Here is an 18,559-nt window from a genome sequence, read left to right as displayed (position 1 = left end):
CGTCTTGGTCTCCTGCAAGCATAACAACCACACACGTCTAGATCTCCTGCAAGGTCTGCAGTTCTCCTCCTGGGAACGACAGCACCTCGGTGTCACGCCACGTCTCTCATCACACTCTAGCATACAACACATCTTCAGAATATGCCTGTATTCATTTTTATTAATTAATACTGAAACAAGGTGACACCCTTCAATCAGTATTAAGAGGACTCTTAACTTGAAACACACTCCTTACATTTATCCTTGATCTGTTGGTGAACCGTAACAAGCGCCTTACTACTAGTGAGTACACACAGACATGATGCACCATTGTCTCTATGAAATGAGTGGTTTGTGTTTTTTTTTTGTTTTTTTACAAATATACAAATCCCTGAGAGCAGTGGAGTCGGGACATGCAGCCAGCCACTCCAGATCTGACCTGAGCATTGACCTGGAGAAAGCAGGTATATTTAGAGTGGGGAGGGACTGAGAGAAGGCGTCACCTTCTTGCACGAGTGCCTGATGAATCAGGTGCAAGAGCCCTGCTTGCCAAAAGGAGTAGCAGCCGTCCACCAGCTTATTGCAGCGGCCCTGGAAGCCTCCTTCAAACCGCATCTGCCTGCTGGAGGCCCAGCGCTGGGAGAGAAGAGACAGAGAAACATGAGCCATCTCACATGGTGGTGTTACCTGTAGCCATCTCACCTGGTGGTGTTACCTGTGGCCAAATCATCTGGTGGTGTTACCTGTGACCATCTCACCTGGTGGTGTTACCTGTGGCCAAATCATCTGGTGGTGTTACCTGTGACCATCTCACCTGGTGGTGTTACCTGTGGCCATCTCACCTGGTGGTGTTACCTGTGGCCATCTCACCTGGTGGTGTTACCTGTGGCCTTCTCATCCGTTGGTGTTACCAGTGACCATCTCACTTGGTGGTGTTACCTGTGGCCATCTCACCTGGTGGTGTTACCAGTGACCATCTCACTTGGTGGTGTTACCTGTGGCCATCTCACCTGGTGGTGTTACCCGTGGCCATCTCACCTGGTGGTGTTACCTGTTACCTGTAGCCAAATCACTTCGACAGCTTGTGGACCTACCAGCAGTGACCTGGTGTCCAGCCGGTGTTGTCCTTTCAGGATAACCAGGGCAGCCAGCCCACAGAAGGTGTAGCCCCCATGAGCCTCCAGGCCGGGGACACCCCCCAGCCCCCCCTCCCAGCTCTGGCACCTGGCAGAGGGCACAGCAGAGCAACCAGGGCAGGTTATGTGTGAACGCAAGTCTAAAGAGCTCAGTCTGCGACCCAGATGGGACATCTACACTATGGGACAAGAGGTCACAGTCTGGAGACAACACCTCGGAGTTGTGGACTAGAACCACCTCGAAAATAAATGCTAACAAGGCTATGTCATTAAGCATAATGCTAATAAATGCTAACAAGTTTATGTCTATAAACATAATGCTAATAAATGCTATCAAGGTTATGTCTATAAGCATAATGCTAATAAATGCTAACAAGGCTATGTCTTTAAGCATAATGCTAATAAATACTATCAAGGTTATGTCTATAAGCATAATGCTAATAAATGCTAACAAGGTTATGTCTATAAACATAATGCTAATAAATGCTATCAAAGCTATGCCTATAACCTTTTCCTCTTAGACCCACCCCTTACTTCTGCACCCCCCTGTACTTTCAATCCTCTCTCAAGCCTGGCCTTCAAGAGCCATTTGAGTTGGTTTCGAAATACAAAGGAATGCCATAATTACCGCAATCCCACTCTTAGTCTATATCTCACCGTGGTGGTCTCCAGATGTTTGGCGTGTACATGCGCGTGTGTGTGTGTGTGTGTGCGTGTGAGTGGACCGGCTCAGCCTATCATGTCACTGCTCACCTGACCACCCAGTCGCAGGTGCTCTCAAACAGGTCGGGGGTGATGATGTTAGTGAGAGAAGCCACGGATGCAGCGCAGTAGATACTCCTGAGGAACACACACATCAATAAATACTCCTGCTAAACACACACTCATCAATAAATACTCCTGCTAAACACACACTCATCAATAAATACTCCTGTAGAACACACACACACATCAATAAATACTCCTGCTAAACACACATATCAGTATATACGCCTGCAGAACACACACTCATCAATAAATACTCCTGCTAAACACACACATCAATAAATACTCCTGTAGAACACACACACATCAATAAATACTCCTGTAGAACACACACACATCAATATACTCCTGCTACACACACACTCATCAGTATATACTCCTCCACACACACTCATCAGTATATACTCCTGCTACACACACACTCATCAGTATAAACTCCTCCACACACTCATCAATAAATACTCCTGTAGAACACACACTCATCAGTATACTCCTCCTCACTGTGCATTAATTAAAGGGCTCTTCATTTGGACTCATACTTCCTTTAATCTGTTGGTATGTGGCAGCTAACCATTTAATTATCCCCTACACAAATCTGTCTAATATTCCATTTACAATTAAAGTGTCCGATTCTGTGAATGTTTATATTACATTATGGTGATATTATAGTAATATTATAGTGATATTATAGTGATATTGTAGTGATTGATATTATAGTGATATTGTAGTGATATTGTAGTTGATATTGTATTGATATTGTAGTTGATGGTATAGTTGATATTGTAGTTGATATTATAGTAATATTGTAGTGATATTGTATTGATATTATAGTGATATTGTAGTGATATTATAGTTGATATTGTATTGATATTGTATTGATATTGTAGTTGATATTGTAGTGATATTGTAGTAATTGATATTGTAGTGATATTGTAGTTGATATTGTAGTTGACATTAGTGATATTGTAGTTGATATTGTAGTAATTGATATTATAGTAATATTATAGTTGATATTGTATTGATATTATAGTAATATTATAGTGATATTATAGTGATATTGTAGTAATTGATATTATAGTGATATTGTAGTTGATATTGTATTGATATTGTAGTTGATATTATAGTGATATTGTAGTGATATTGTATTGATATTATAGTGATATTGTAGTGATATTGTATTGATATTGTATTGATATTATAGTGATATTATAGTGATATTGTATTGATATTGTATTGATATTGTATTGATATTATAGTGATATTGTAGTTGATATTATAGTGATATTGTATTGATATTGTATTGATATTGTAGTTGATATTGTAGTGATATTGTAGTAATTGATATTGTAGTGATATTATAGTGATATTGTAGTGATATTATAGTGATATTGTAGTTGATATTATAGTGATATTGTATTGATATTGTATTGATGTTCCTACTGTGGAGTCTTCAAAGGAAATGGTTCACCTCTGACCTCTGCTGACGCTCTCTCTTATATATGATATATCACTTTCACTGCAAATACCGAAATCTTAGTAAGATTAAATATCTTTAATCAAGGCAATATATGCTTGTTTTTTGTCTGAAGATATTTCTTCTTACCAGGCATTTTTCATGTTAGATTACGTTACATTTCACTTGTTTCAAGCGTTTCAGTCCTTAATTATCTTAATAAGGTATTATAACTTGTTGCTGATATTTTATTACTGGTTCTGAGCAAGTTAATGATTGAAACTAGTTTGATCACCGTTGAAAAGTACAAACCTGCTTTGTCAAAGTCAGAATCAAGACAAATGTACTTGTTTTTAGTCTGGCCACACTAGTTTTAATATATATTTGGGTTCTTTTTTTTTATCTTGGTCAGTCAAATTTTCGTATTCTGTTGGCAGATAATTTTGCTTATTTTAAGTAATATATCTCCCATTTTATCACTTTTTTTTCTTGTTTTTGAAAGCTGATTTTGTGCAGTGTTGAAGCAGATGGGTCCCCCCTTATGTGCCGTGGTTCTGCTTAAGGTTCCTTCCTGACTTACAGGGAGTTTTCCCTTGCCCCTGTTGCCATTGTGCTTGCACTAAGGGGGTCCAGGCACTGGGCTCTGTAAAGCACTTTGAGACAATTTATTGTTCTGGCGCTATATAAATGAATTGAATTGAATTGAATTGAATTGAATTGAATTGAATTAGCAGCCTTCCTCAAGGCCTGCTCACCTGACATCCACCTCTCCACCCACATGCATCTGGAAGGAGCCATCCCTCTGTCTCAGTGCCAACAGGAAGTTAAGTAACCTCTCTCTGTGGCAAACAAGGACAGCAGGTTTTATGCAATCATGTGATACTAGCACTTAAACACACACCTTTAGCTCTTCATGTGATACTAGCACTTAAACACACACCTTTAGCTCTTCATGTGGCTACATAATACACATTTCTCAAATGTATGTATTTCAAAATGGCTCAAATGTATGTCTTTAAATGGCTCAAGTGTATGTATTTAAATGGCTCAATTTACGTATTCAAATGTATATATTTAAATAGCTGCTGTTCAAGTACTTCCTCGTACCTGTCGATGACATCATAAGCCTCCTGTGTTCCGATAACACACAGGGCGTTGACTGCTGCGTATGTCGGTGCAAGATGAGCTTGTTGGCCTGGACCTCCAGCGAAGCCTCCAGTTGGACTCTGACATCTGGAGATGAACTTGCACACACTGAAACACAGACACACAGACATACAGACCCAGCTCTGGAGATGAACGTGCACACACTGACACACAGACACGCAGACCCAGCGCTCTGGAGATGAACTTGCACACACTGACACACAGACACACAGACACATCTCTGGAGATGAACGTGCACACACTGAGACACAGACCCACAGACACACAGACACACAGACACACTGACACACAGACACACAGACCCAGCTCTGGAGATGAACGTGCACACACTGAGACACAGACACACAGACACACAGACCCACAGACACACAGACCCACAGACACACAGACACACAGACACACAGACCCAGCTCTGGAGATGAACGTGCACACACTGACACACAGACACGCAGACCCAGCGCTCTGGAGATGAACTTGCACACACTGAAACACAGATACACAGACATACAGACCCAGCTCTGGAGATGAACGTGCACACACTGACACACAGACACGCAGACCCAGCGCTCTGGAGATGAACTTGCACACACTGACACACAGACACACAGACACATCTCTGGAGATGAACGTGCACACACTGAGACACAGACCCACAGACACACAGACCCACAGACACACTGACACACAGACACACAGACCCAGCTCTGGAGATGAACGTGCACACACTGAGACACAGACCCACAGACCCACAGACACACAGACCCACAGAACCAGCTCTGGAAATGAACGTGCACACACTGAAACACAGACACACAGACACACAGACACACAGACACACAGACCCAGCTCTGGAGATGAACTTGCACACACTGAAACACAGACACGCAGACCCAGCGCTCTGGAGATGAACTTGCACACACTGAAACACAGACACGCAGACCCAGCGCTCTGGAGATGAACTTGCACACACTGACACACAGACACGCAGACCCAGCGCTCTGGAGATGAACTTGCACACACTGACACACAGACACGCAGACCCAGCGCTCTGGAGATGAACGTGCACACACTGACACACAGACAGGCAGACCCAGCTCTTCACAGCGGCCATAGTGTGGTCCTTCTGTCCTTGCTCTGCATACCTGACTGAACTCATCACTGCTGCTCTTGAATAGCTGCCTTAGATAACCAAGGGTAGTATACATACACTGATATGAGCCACGTGTGTGTAGAGTGGGGATAAACAGAACCTTTCCAGTGCAGGAAGGCCTGAGGGGTAGGACTGAAAACCCATGCCTTGGTAGATGTTTAGAAAGCCTTACCCTCTTGTGACCACTAGAGGGCCGTGCGGAGCAGGTATAGTAGCACCAGAACAAGCTCTAAACAATGCGATACACATCGCAGCGAGGCAGAAAATCCCACTTTGCCGATGTGTGCCAGCATTGTGCTCTAAGCCAGAGGTGAGGTGGGCTGAGGAAAGAAGATGAGGGCAAAGCCTCTTACAACACTAATGGTCTGCACATGCGGTCTGCTGTGTGTGTGGCCACCAACCTAACACACACAGTGGGGAAAATAAGTATTTGAACCCCTGCCGATTTCACAAGTTTGGCCATTTGCAAAGAAATGTGTGATCATTGGCAATGTTATAAAATGCAGTTTTCTGGATTTTTTTTGTTGATATTCTGTTTCTCACTGTTAAAATACACCTACTATTACAATTATAGATCACACATTTCTTTGCAAGTGGCCAAACTTGCAAAATCGACAGGGGTTCAAATACTTATTTTCCCCACTGTAACTGCTCTTTGAGAGGGAAAGAGAGAGGGAGAGAGATAGAGGGACAGAGATAAAGGGAGAGAGAAAGAGAAAGAGATAGAGAGCAAAAGAGAGGGAGAGAGAGAAAAGGAGAGAGAGAGTACAGATGTGATATGACATTCTTTCTGAGTGTGTTCATACATCTAAGGAGGAAGAAGACAAACATGATAAACACTGCAATCCTCTGAGCGTGTGGAGAGAGAGAGAGATAGAGAGAGAAAGAGAGCGAGAGAGAGAAAGAGAGCGAGAGAAAGAGAGAGAAAGAGAGAGAGAGAGAGCGAGAGAGAGAGAGAGAGAGAGAGGAACATGTCTGAGCGTGTGGTCACAGAGTGGTTCATCTTATAATCTCACAGCTATTTAAAAGGCCGTGCGAACGTGCCGAGACAAGACAGAAACTGTCTCTGTTCCGGTTACTTCAGACTCCAAGGTACCAAGATGAGGACAGATTTTAATTATGATTGAGAGAGGTTGATAGCAACGTATTTAGTATGCATCAGATGGTATCTGAAGCTGGTCAGGGCACCAAGATGAGGACAGATTTTAAGTGTGACTGAGAGGGATGATGCAGTGGCAGGAGATATTAAGTATGGAGATATTTAGTATGCATCAGAAGGTATCAGGAGCTGGCCAGACTTCAGACACAGCGCGCGAAGATGTGGAAAAGCTTGGTGGCAGTCCGTAATTCTACGTAATAGGCCGACAACACTCTTTGTGTCTAATTCAGCCAATTCAGCTCTTGGTCCTCGGGCTATCCATTAGGAGTGTGTGCTCAGAAACTCTGGTGTTTGTACACAGTCCTTGCTCTGCACGCACACACACACACACACACACACACACACACACACACACACACACACACACACACACACACACACACACACACACACACACACACACACACACACACACACACACACACACACACACACACACACACACACACACACACACAGTCCTAGCTCTGTAAATGGGAAACAAACAAAGTAGCTAGGACCGAGCCATGGACTATTCTTGTCAATCAACAAAACGCCCACACACACACACTCCGGGAGCATTTAAGGGTGTATTTCATTGGCCGTTAAACTCAAACATTTACAACCTGTCACCAGAATCATGGAGTTCACCTTTAAGTAGTTTTGAGAAAGAAAGAGAGGAAAACTATTTACTGTGTGTTAAGACAGAAGACAGCGCTCAGAAGGTGGTGTGTGTTAAGACAGAGGAGAGCGCTCAGAAGTTGGTGTGTGTTAAGACAGAGGAGAGCGCTCAGAAGGTGGTGTGTGTTAAGACAGAGGAGAGCGCTCAGAAGGTGGTGTGTGTTAAGACAGAGAGCGCTCAGAAGGTGGTGTGTGTTAAGAGAGGAGAGCGTGAGAAGGTGGTGTGTGTTCAGAGAGGGGAACGCTCAGAAGGTTGTGTGTGTTAAGACAGAGAGGGGAGCGCTCAGAAGTGGTGTGTGTTAAGAAGGTGTGTGTGTGTGTGTTAAGAGAGGGGACAGCGCTCAGAAGGTGGTGTGTGTTAAGAGAGAGGAGAGCGCTCAGAAGGTTGTGTGTGTTAAGAGGGGAGCGCTCAGAAAGAGGTGTGTGTTAAGATAGAGGGGAGCGCTGAGAGGGTGGTGTGTGTTAAGAGAGGGGACAGCGCTGAGAAGGTGGTGTGTGTTAAGAGGGGAGCGCTTAGAAGGTAGTGTGTGTTAAGAAGGTGGTGTGTGTTCAGAGGGGAGAGCGCTGAGAAGGTGGTATGTGTTAAGAGAGGGGAGCACTTACTCTGAGGCGAGGTCAAAGGTCACGGGGCGGTGGAGAAGGTCCAGGCTGTGCAGGAGCCAGAAACACAGCCAGGGCCGACTGGCATCCAGACTCTGAGGTGGGAGAGAGAGCGCGTGGCGTTCAACTTTAGCACAGAACACACACACACACACACACACACACACACACACACACACACTCCTACCAGAGTGAAAAAGCAGCCGGGAACAAGAGCAGAGGATAAAAGAGCTTTCTTTGGCACACTCAATGTTCCCTCTGTGGCCACAGTGGCAGAGGTGGTATCACATGAGAGTGTATAAGAGACTGCAGCGGTTGCCACGGTCGCCTATTTATACCTCCTCTGGGCTTCAGCTGGACGCATCACATACCTCATAGGAGTCGGAGAGATGCTGCAGTCCTTCCATCAGATACATTACATGCTGGTCCCTCAGCAGTATAGGTCTGAAAGCATGCAGAATAATTCATTGGTAGAATAATCCCATGCAAGTTTATTCATTTGAAAAACTACATTAACAAAATGAAAATTGAACTATTTGCCTGATGTGATCTAAAAGGCACCGTTGGGACATTTTCTAACAAACCTTGGCACTCTGTGGTCCTGCAAGTGGGCATGAATTACTTCACAAATACTTTCTTCTACCCTCTTCTAGATGAAATAAAGAGAAGTCCAGTTAGTCTTCAGTGTGTGTGTGTGTGTGTGTGTGTGTGTGTGTGTGTGTGTGTGTGTATATATATATATAGTATATAGTATATAGTGAGTTAACTATATATATATATATATCCAATCCAGTTAACTCACTGACATATTTGGGACATTTCTACATTTAAATAATACATTTAAATACTTTGCGACTCTAGTTCGTAGTGTAGTTTTGCTGAAACGCAGAAATTAATATGCACGTGAAGTAACACAACTCATGCCACCCCTCAAGCCGATTACCTGCTCAGCTGACGTCGCCGTTTGTAAACCATCATCCTGACACAGCTCGCGATTGTGGCAGTCCTGGAAACATCTCAGAGGAGCCCGCTGATCCTTCATTTCATTTCTTTTGCACTTCTGACTGAACCCAAGGCACTTCTCCGTAAAGCAGGCTGAATTGCAGCTCCCCCCCCCCCCCTGTGTTGATATATTCGGTAAAAGTGGGCGGTTACTTCGCAAGTTTGAGCCTGGCCTCCCCGCCCCAGCGAGAACACATGTGGAGGAGACGGGTGACGTTTTGACAGAATATCAAAACATTCCATTCTGTGACATTGTTTGGACTAGCATGTGGGCTACAAGTAATAGGCTAATCAATCAAATGTGAATTTGTATGGATTTATCAAAGCACTCTTTATTTGTAGGCAACTAGTGTGCAGCTACGAGTGGAACTACGAGTAAGTCCATTGTCTTCATCATTTCTGTAGCCAATGTTAAAACAGAAATGCGTGTTTAAATACAAGGGGTGTGAAAATAATCGCTGTCACATGAATGCAAGGCTATTAATTTGTTACGGTCCGGTAGCCTATGCTACCCCTTAGCCCCTCGACTTCCCTGTCTCTCTCCGTCTCACTGAGAGCCTGTGTCCACCCCCTCACCCCAGCCAAACCAGTACGCCAAACGTTTGATCACTACCAGAAGAGGAAGTCACCATGGCATGGCATTGATGTCCATGTTCTCCTCTAAGGACCATGGGTCGTGCTAGTGTCAGATGAACATCGTGGATACTTTCTCAGCATGGCGAAGGAATACGATGTGCTGCTACGGCTAATGCTGCTTGGAGACTCCGGAGTCGGAAAAACTTGTTTGTTGTGGAGGTTCACAGACGGCGACTTTCACCCATCACACATCTCCACTATCGGTAAGTCTTTTTGATTGAATATAGGTGGGATCTAGACACTGCCGTCGTCAACAGATTGCGTTGTGTCTGCTTGGTCGTTAGATTTACCATAGATTATTACTCTGCAGTGAGTCTGACATGCACTGGAAAAGTTGTCTAAAGGAAACAATCTAGTTGTAAGTTATTTACGCGAAGGAAGTTGACATGACTTTAAATAGGCACCCGTATCACTGGTATACATTAGATAATTGATCGTCAACTGACACACTAAATGTTTAAATGTAGGTATTGTTACATTTACATCAGTACACTCAAAGCACTTGTCTATAGTAGAATAAAATCGCATCAGTGATATGCATTCATTTAATTATCTGAATTTCATGACAATTTGGGCCTAGTTTTAAAGAACACTCTTAAAGACACTTTTGGGTAAAACTCACTGATTGACTAAGATGGAGTCATTTTAAGGAACTTTGACCCACTCATTTTTCAGTCTATGATATTTTTTCCACCTCAGTAAGAGTGATGATGGGATTTGTCATCTGTGTGCTTTTAGCTCCAGGAAGCCTGTGTAACATAGTTCTGAGAGAGCAGGAAATGAGACAGGAATGAGGAGACCCAACACATTAGTTCACCCTTCGGTCTGCACTTATTCTCCAAAGAAGCACATGGTGTTTGCACCGGAACAGATCCAGCCAGATCAGGGCCAGATTAGGGCCGGTTCAGGGCTGGATCCCTTTCATTTCCTCGTGCAGTTGCACTGGTCATATCTATTGAATTATGAGGTCATCCTTATGCTAGTAGTGATCTATTCAATTATTAGAAAATCTTTACACTAGTAGTGGTCTATTCAGCTATGAGGTCATCCTTACGCTAGTAGTGCTTTAATTAATTATGAGGTAATCCTTACACTAGTAGTGGTCTATTCAATTATGAGGTCATCCTTACGCTAGTAGTGTTTTATTTAATTATGAGGTCATCCTTACGCTAGTAGTGCTTTAATTAATTATGAGGTCATCCTTACACTAGTAGTGGTCTGTTCAATTGTGAGGTCATCCTTATGCAGAAGTGGTCCATTCATTTATGAGGTCATCCTTATGCTTGCTTGGGTCTGTGCATGTTTTGAAATTCCTGGTAATGACCTGAGGTCATACTACAGCCAAAGCTCCTTCTACTTTAACAAAGGGGTGGCAATCACACTGGCAGTTGAATAAAGGCCTGCATTCCATGCGAGGCTGGGTTAGGCAAACATCCCTGGTCTCTGTAAATTGACCCATGGATGTAAGAGGATATCGATCAGCTGGACCCTGGATAGCAGCGAACCCTAACCAGACCTGGCCCTGAACTGGCACACATGGGTGCGTGGCACGGTGGGCTGGCTTCAGGTCAGGGCCGCATGTGGGCCAAAGTAAGCGGTTTTCCGGGTCAGAGGGGTTTGGCGCCCGCTGTAATCCATTAACGCAGAGTGTGTGTGTGTGTGTGTGTGTGTGTGTGTGTGTGTGTGTGTGTGTGTGTGTGTGTGTGTGTGTGTGTGTGTGTGTGTGTGTGTGTGTGTGTGTGTGTGTGTGTGTGTGTGTGTGTGTGTGTGTGTGTGGGTGGTGAGGTGGTGAGGTGTGGGTCGGAGGGGTTTGGCGCCTGCTGTAATCCTCAGTGGCTGATCCAGCCTCCCTGACAGCGGCGTTGATGTGCCAGAGCATGAGAGAGGCCTGATGGGCCAGATTCAGTCCGAAGCCATTAACGCAGAGTGTGTGTGTGTGTGTGTTTTTGTGTGTGAGACATATTTGGGACAGATTCGGTCCAAAGCCATTAACGCAGAGTGTGTGTGTGTGTGTGTGTGTGTGTGTGTGTGTGTGTGTTGGACAGATTCAGTCCAAAGCCATTAACGCAGCTCACAAATAACAAGCATGCCCTGCACTGCCACTCTGATGGCACAGCGTTTAAAAAGGCGCTTTTCCAGAAACAAATGTTACAACTCTACCAGTTTTCATGCATGTTAGGCCATTGCCACATGGTACACTCCCTCAGTGCATAGACAAAGAACACAAATATAAGCAAACATGTTTATGGAAGTATAAAGAAAGACTAGTTTTGATCCCATACATCATGAACTTTCCTTTTTTTGCTCATAAGAAGCTTATTTCTCTGTAAATCTGTGTACAAATTCACATCAATAGCCACAGCCCTGCAGTATTAATAGAATATTGCAGTGTATTCACGGATTTCCTAAATAAACTGTAACTCAGTAAAATCTTTGAAACTGCTCCATGTTGCATTTATATTTTTATTCTGTGTATAGTAGCACCACTAATGGTGAGAGTGTCCGTAAGCTGACACTGAATCTGAGTCTCAGACAGGAAGCCTATGGATGACACTGAGTCTCAGACAGGAAGCCTATGGATGACAGTCTCAGACAGGAAGCCTATGGATGACACTGTCGCTACACAATGGTAGTCCTTTGGGGGATCGTAGTCCCTCACATTGCGCATGCTCAGACACAAACGGTTTACGGCATAAGGCTCAACATCAACATCAACATATCTGGCTTGTCTTAACGCATAATGTAGGTTTATTTAACGTAATATTTAATAATGTTGTAAACGGTTTAAACGTCAACATATGGGGCTTGTCTTAACGCATAATGTGGGTATATTTAATGTTATATTTAATTATGTTGTAAACGGCTAACAGCATAAGGCTCTACGTCAACATATGAAACGAAACTGGGGAGAGACTTTTTGATCATCCACCTCATCTGTTTTGTCCACTGTCACATCTTCTTTGTTTTTAAATAAATGGTCATGTTTTCAAAAAACTGGCTTTCGTCGCTTTTCTCCATGATTGAAAACGGATCTGTCGTTGTGACGCATGCGCGCACGGCTTCGCTGTCGACAGCAGTCGACAGTGTCGCAAAATGACGCATGCGCAATGTGAGGGACTACGATCCCCCAAAGGACTACCATTGTGTAGCGACAGACACTGTGTCTCAGACAGGAAGCCTATGGATGACACTGAGCATCAGACAGGAAGCCTATGGATGACACTGAGTCTCAGACAGGAAGCCTATGGATGACACTGTGCTGCCCGGCTCTTCCTGCTGGGAAAGCGACCCAGGGCACACCTGGTGCTCTGTTCTTATCCACATTTAGCTACAGACTTACAGGAAATAAAACTACAGGCAGCCCTGTATATAATGGGCCATCAGGCAGCCCTGTATATGATGGGCCATCTGTCCAAGCTGGGTGCAGTTTCTCCCATCTCTGCTCACAGTGTGTCTGCCCTTGGGTCTGCACGCCTCGGGCTCAGCAGACGGCCTGGAGCCTGTGCTCGTGGTTCACTGTCACTGGGTAAATAAACACAATTCGATCCAACTCTAGTGTCTCAGCTCCAAGCAGCAGGGGCGTCACAGATGACACGCCAGCAGCCGGCGGTGCGGTCATTCATTATTGATGATTCGTCAGGGTGTCTGTGTGTGTGTGTGTGTGTGTGTGTGTGTGTGTGTGTGTGTGTGTGTGTGTGTGTGTCTGTGTGTGTGTGTGTGTGTGTGTGTGTGTGTGTGTGTCAGGGTGTGTTGCATCACAAATGAAAAAGAGCCATGCTGGGACTCGCATGGCTGACCAGACTACTGGGTGCTCTTTAAACGCCATATGTATCTCAAGGAGCTCTCCTTACAAGCGTACTCAGTGTGTGTGTGTGTGCGTGTGCGTGCGTGTGTGTGCGTGTGTCTGTTTGTGCATGTGTGTGCATGTGTGTGTGTGCATGCGCGCATGTCTCATAAACGCCATATGTATCTCAAGGAGCTCTCCTTACAAGCTTACTTAGTGTGTGTTTGTATGTGTGTGTGCGTGTGTGTGCGTGTGTCTGTTTGTGTGTGTGTGTGTGTGTGTGTGTGCGTGCGTGTGTCTGTTTGTGCATGTGTGTGCATGTGTGTGTGTGCGTGCGCGCATGTCTCATAAACGCCATATGTATCTCAAGGAGCTCTCCTTACAAGCTTACTTAGTGTGTGTGTGTGTGTGTGTGCGTGTGTGTGCGTGTGTCTGTTTGTGCATGTGTGTGTGTGTGTGTGCGTGCGTGTGTCTGTTTGTGCATGTGTGTGCATGTGTGTGCATGTGTGTGTGTGCGTGTGCGCATGTCTCATTGTGCTTTTGTCTCTTTGTGTGTGTGTCTGTGTGTGTGTGTGTGTGTGTCTGTGTGTGTCTTCCCCCTATCAGCCCAGTAGAAGGATTCCTCATTCCTTCATAGAGAATAGTATTTGTTATTTTAATTAGTTCCTGTTTCCTGAAAAACAGGTACATACCGTACATTACTAACAGGTGCAGTCATCGGACTAAGCCAGATTTCAGAGGACACACTCTTTTTTTTTTCATTCAGCTTTGTCATAGTCAAGCATACCATGACACTGGCCAATATAATTATGATTTTCAGTGTATGTCTGAACACTTCAGTCAAAGAGTGTGGACTTTATTTTATTCATGTGATTGCCGTGGAGTAATCGCAAACAAGGGTTTGAGATTGAATCGCAAGGTTAATGCACACTTTGTCCACATAACATTTGTCAAACTAACCAAAAAGCCCTTTAAACAGCAGTCATGTAGTTTATCTCCAGGATTTCTGGCAGTGCTTTTGATGGGTGCTTTATCTCTGCTTGCAAAAATGGGCCTATTAAAATATTGACAGAGGCTGGGGGAGATCTTAGACTATTTGTACAGAATGTTTAATAGCTGGAAGAGATAACAGCAACCACTGAACAGAGACTCACAAAGACCCACGATTTAATGCTGTTTACCCATTTAAAATTGTTTGAGAATGCCCAAAGTGGCTGAATTCCTGATGAATTTGTGTTTCAGAGGATTATTTATAAAAAAAAAAAAGAATAAACTTTCCTCCGTTCACCAAGCCGCTCTGTGCACACTACTTTGAAGGGAGGCAATGTTTCCATGGAAACGCACATTTAAGAAAAGCAAGGCAGGCACATTTCCCCTCTCTTGTGTACCCAGCACCTGCTCTACTGAGTGTGTGTACGCTTACATGATGTGTGTGTGCTCTTACACGGTGTGTGTACGCTTACATGATGTGTGTGCTCTTACATGATGTGTGTGTGTGCTCTTACACGGTGTGTGTGCTCTAACACAAAACAGAGAGTGAGCCACTGATGTTGCTGAATTCTGATGGAGATGGAACTGCACAAAGAATGTAGGGCATCGGCTCTCAGCACTGCAGTGCAGGAAACCATGATCTGGCCACCGATTCAGCATCCTCATTGAAACCATGATCCGGCCAGCGATTCGGCATCCTCATTGAAACCATGATCTGGCCACCGATTCAGCTCCTCATTGTCTGCTCTCATGATCTGTGGTTTGTGTTTTATTTTTTAATCCCTGTCTTGCAGGAATCGATTTCAAGATGAAAACACTAGATATAGATGGCACCCGAGTCCGAGTGCAGATATGGTGAGTACAGAAATGAACCTGCCAGTAGTGTTGCCTTTGGGAGCTCCGTGCTGCCCTATGCCCTGCCCAGCACATCGGAGACCAGGGGTGAAAGGTCGGGGGGGGGGTTTATTTTCATTTCTTTTTGTCCAATAGGGATACAGCAGGCCAGGAGAGGTACCAGACTGTCACCAAACAGTACTACAGGCGTGCACAGGTCAGTACCAAATCGTCACCAGACTGAGCTGCAGGAAGAAGAGATTAGATAGATAGATAGATAGATAGATAGATGGATACTTTATTAATCCCGAGGGAAATTTAGGTTATTACCTAGCCTAGCCTTAGCGTGGTGCTGTCTCTCTGTGTTATCAGGGGATCCTCCTGGTGTATGATGTCACAAATGAACACTCCTTTCAACACATTGTCAAATGGGCCAGCGATGTTGATGAGGTAAACATCTTACCAGTATATATAAATACATATAGAAATGTTCACTTTATTTATCGCAAGAACACACACACACACACGCACACGCACACACACACACACACACAGACACAGACACAGACACACACACACACACACACACCTTCCCTCATACTCACACTTGATCATGTAAAGGCGAAGAGTACACACAGGCATACATATACTGCGTCTGCGTGTGTGTCTGTCAGTGTGCACCCGAGCAGGTGATGAGGATCCTGGTGGGGAATAAGTGTGATGAGGAAGAGAGGAGAAGAGTCACCACTGAACAAGGGGATAAGGTTTGACTGGGTCCTTACTATTAGCTCTCATCCAGGTCACTGTTTCCCAAACGTTTTTTTTTTTATTTATTTGAATCTGTAGTTGAATTAAAAAGAGATGATGCTGTGTTTGGTAGGGCAATGTGTTTTTGCTGTGAATAATATAATTTTTATGAGACGGACTACCTTGTTTTACAGTTAGCAAAATCATATGGAATGGACTTCTTTGAGACGAGCGCCTTCAGCAACCACAACATCAAGGAGGTAAGTTCACTTTTCCACTGCTGGATTTCTCATCAGATGGTTTGTCTTTTAAAGCTTGCCTCAGTTTCATGTAATATACATTACATTTGGCATATTTACAAATACATTATGTATATATTTTATATACATTACATTTGGCATATTTACATATACATTATGTATATATTTTATATACATTACATTTGACAGTCATATTTACATATACACTAGTATGTATATATTTTATATACATTACATTTGGCAGTCATATTTACCCAAAGACATGAAGGCAGCACCGTTTCAGCACTAGTGGATGTGAACCGTAACTCTGGTGCTGCTAGTGTTGTTCTCAGTCAGAAGGGCCTCAGGTTTAACAGGACTGATGTGTCTCCCAATCCCAGTCTTTCTCACGACTCACAGAGATGGCGCTGCATGCTAACCGGAAGAAACTGGACGGTCTGTGGTTGTCCATTAATGATGACCTCAGCACTGAAGATCTACTGCAGGAGGAAGCCGACCGGAAGGTGGAGGAGAACCCTGAGAGGACATGTGTGTGTTAGACACGAAGCAGCAGCCTCTGAACTCTGACCTCTGACATCTGACCTTCCCGTACGCAAGGCCGTTCAGTCTGGGAGATTCAACTACATCAGTTCAGTGTGGGAGAATGATGACTGAACTAATTCATCTCTATAGAATTGTTCAGCTCCACAGTGATGAGTGATTTTATCCAGGCAAATCATCAAGAGTAAACGCATAAACCAGTATGACAATAAACTCCGAGACAAAAAGTTTGGAAAATTGTGTTTGTTGTGCACAAATTTCCAAACTTTTCCAAGTTTATGTCAAGATGGACCATCCATGTTAAAAAGATCACAGACCGCTCTACCTGTTATGGCGCAGGTACAACAGTAGGGGGCAGTAGCCCGCATTTTCTTTATGCCTGCAGCTGGTAAATGTGTTGTTTTCTGTAGTACCCCTCTTAAATATATACCCCCCCACCCCCTTCATATGTGTGACCTGCCTAATGCAGGGATGAGGGCAGGGTATCAGAACAGTTTGAAAAGACAGGCCAGGTGTGTCACGCTCATGTTTGTGTCACCTGTCAGAAACACCTGCCCTGAACGTCACGGCCACTGCGGATGTGGGACTGTCTTGTGGACAAACATATTTATGAATGTCGTTCCGGTGAATTACATTGTGTTTTTATTTGTGTTGTGAGACTGGCTGTCTGTTACAGGGCCTCGTCAGGTCCAGGGGTGCCAGTCATCACACTCAGACTCATTAATGTGTACATGTTGTGTTTGTTTACAATGGGAATAAAACGAAATATGTTTTCAAGAAATACCTTCTGATTACACGATGCCTGTAGACCATTTGCCATCGTTCTTTGGAGATGTGAATGAAGTCTAAAGTGCCGGTTCTCTCACTGCGTCAAGGTGATGGTAATCACGCACATTGTTTTTCAAAGCACTACGAAAACCTACGTAATATAGCTATAACTATAATAGATAGATAGATAGATGGATACTTTATTAATCCCGAGGGAAATTTAGGTCATCCAGTAGCTTATACACATATACACTTATACACCTCACCGACATACATACATAAATCACATATACATACACATACACATAGGGAGAACATATATACATACACATAGGGAGAACATTTCCACACAGAGTGTTTCCAGATACAGGAAAATGGTCTGACCCTATTGTAATGTGCAATGATTTTGACAGTGTCTGTGTCCAGGAGGAAAGCGATCTTGTGCTGCTGGTATGGATAGTGCAAAAAATATAAATAATGTTCTTGTGCTTGAGAGGATGGGTAGTGCAAGATAGTGGTCTTGTGCTTGTGTGTGTGTGTGTGTGTGTGTGTGTGTGTGTGTTATGAAAGTGCAAAGAGCAAAGTGATAGTACAACATAATAATATAACATAACAGCAATGTTGAGAAATACTTCAACCTGCAGGAAACACTTCCAGCCAGGCAAAAACAATGTGTCAGTTGCTTTTAAGAGTTCCCAGTGGTCATAGCCGGAGAGCATGAGGGCTTCTGTTCGGTCCACACAATGCTGGGGCTATGGGACTGGGCCGCTCTCTCACAGCCAGATTAAAAAGACCGGTCATTTATATTTGATCACGCGTCGACCACAGGGGAAAGCAATGAGTGGATGAATGATTCATGCCGCAGAAACTGATCCTCCTCCTATAATGACCCCAGTGCACCAGGCCCTGCACATGCAGTCTTATCTACT

General features: G+C 44.0%; 2 protein-coding genes across 3 annotated transcripts; one reads left to right on the top strand and one right to left on the bottom strand.

Moving 5' to 3' along the window:
• Positions 1-213: 213 nt before the first annotated feature.
• On the bottom strand, positions 214-9,299 carry LOC105909801 (protein farnesyltransferase subunit beta-like). Its single transcript, XM_031580787.2, has 9 exons — positions 9,013-9,299; positions 8,654-8,718; positions 8,441-8,513; positions 8,073-8,164; positions 4,441-4,587; positions 4,089-4,172; positions 1,869-1,955; positions 1,074-1,203; positions 214-615 (listed from the first exon to the last, which is right to left on the bottom strand). The coding sequence occupies exons 1-9, from the start codon at positions 9,109-9,111 to the stop codon at positions 316-318; spliced, it is 1,077 nt and encodes a 358-aa protein (XP_031436647.1). The 5' UTR covers positions 9,112-9,299; the 3' UTR covers positions 214-315.
• LOC105909802 (ras-related protein Rab-15-like) lies at positions 9,231-17,089 on the top strand. Of its 2 annotated transcripts, XM_031580786.2 has the most exons (8): positions 9,231-9,446; positions 9,653-9,910; positions 15,276-15,336; positions 15,472-15,532; positions 15,688-15,765; positions 15,990-16,079; positions 16,257-16,322; positions 16,703-17,089. In XM_031580786.2, exons 2-8 carry the CDS (start codon positions 9,787-9,789, stop codon positions 16,859-16,861), a joined length of 639 nt encoding a protein of 212 aa, XP_031436646.1. In that variant the 5' UTR covers positions 9,231-9,446; positions 9,653-9,786; the 3' UTR covers positions 16,862-17,089. The 2 variants fall into 2 exon arrangements, with proteins under 2 accessions (XP_031436646.1, XP_012693920.2); XM_012838466.3 differs by having other exon boundaries at positions 9,231-9,910.
• Positions 17,090-18,559: the final 1,470 nt, after the last annotated feature.

This window comes from Clupea harengus, chromosome 14, assembly GCF_900700415.2.
Source record: "Clupea harengus chromosome 14, Ch_v2.0.2, whole genome shotgun sequence".
Lineage (NCBI taxonomy): Eukaryota > Metazoa > Chordata > Actinopteri > Clupeiformes > Clupeidae > Clupea > Clupea harengus.
This window is presented reverse-complemented; position numbering and strand designations above follow the sequence as displayed.

Excerpts from the sequence above, each read along its gene's own strand:
- LOC105909801 (XM_031580787.2), bottom strand. The coding sequence starts at position 9,111 with ATGAAGGATCAGCGGGCTCCTCTGAGATGTTTCCAGGACTGCCACAAT. Across the intron at positions 4,588-8,072 it reads ACCTTTGACCTCGCCTCAGA|TGTGTGCAAGTTCATCTCCA; the intron begins GTAAGTGCTCCC and ends TCTGTGTTTCAG. Across the intron at positions 1,204-1,868 it reads ACCTGCGACTGGGTGGTCAG|GTGCCAGAGCTGGGAGGGGG; the intron begins GTGAGCAGTGAC and ends GCCCTCTGCCAG.
- LOC105909802 (XM_031580786.2), top strand. The coding sequence starts at position 9,787 with ATGGCGAAGGAATACGATGTGCTGCTACGGCTAATGCTGCTTGGAGAC. Across the intron at positions 15,766-15,989 it reads GGGCCAGCGATGTTGATGAG|TGTGCACCCGAGCAGGTGAT; the intron begins GTAAACATCTTA and ends TGTGTCTGTCAG. Across the intron at positions 16,323-16,702 it reads GCAACCACAACATCAAGGAG|TCTTTCTCACGACTCACAGA; the intron begins GTAAGTTCACTT and ends TCCCAATCCCAG.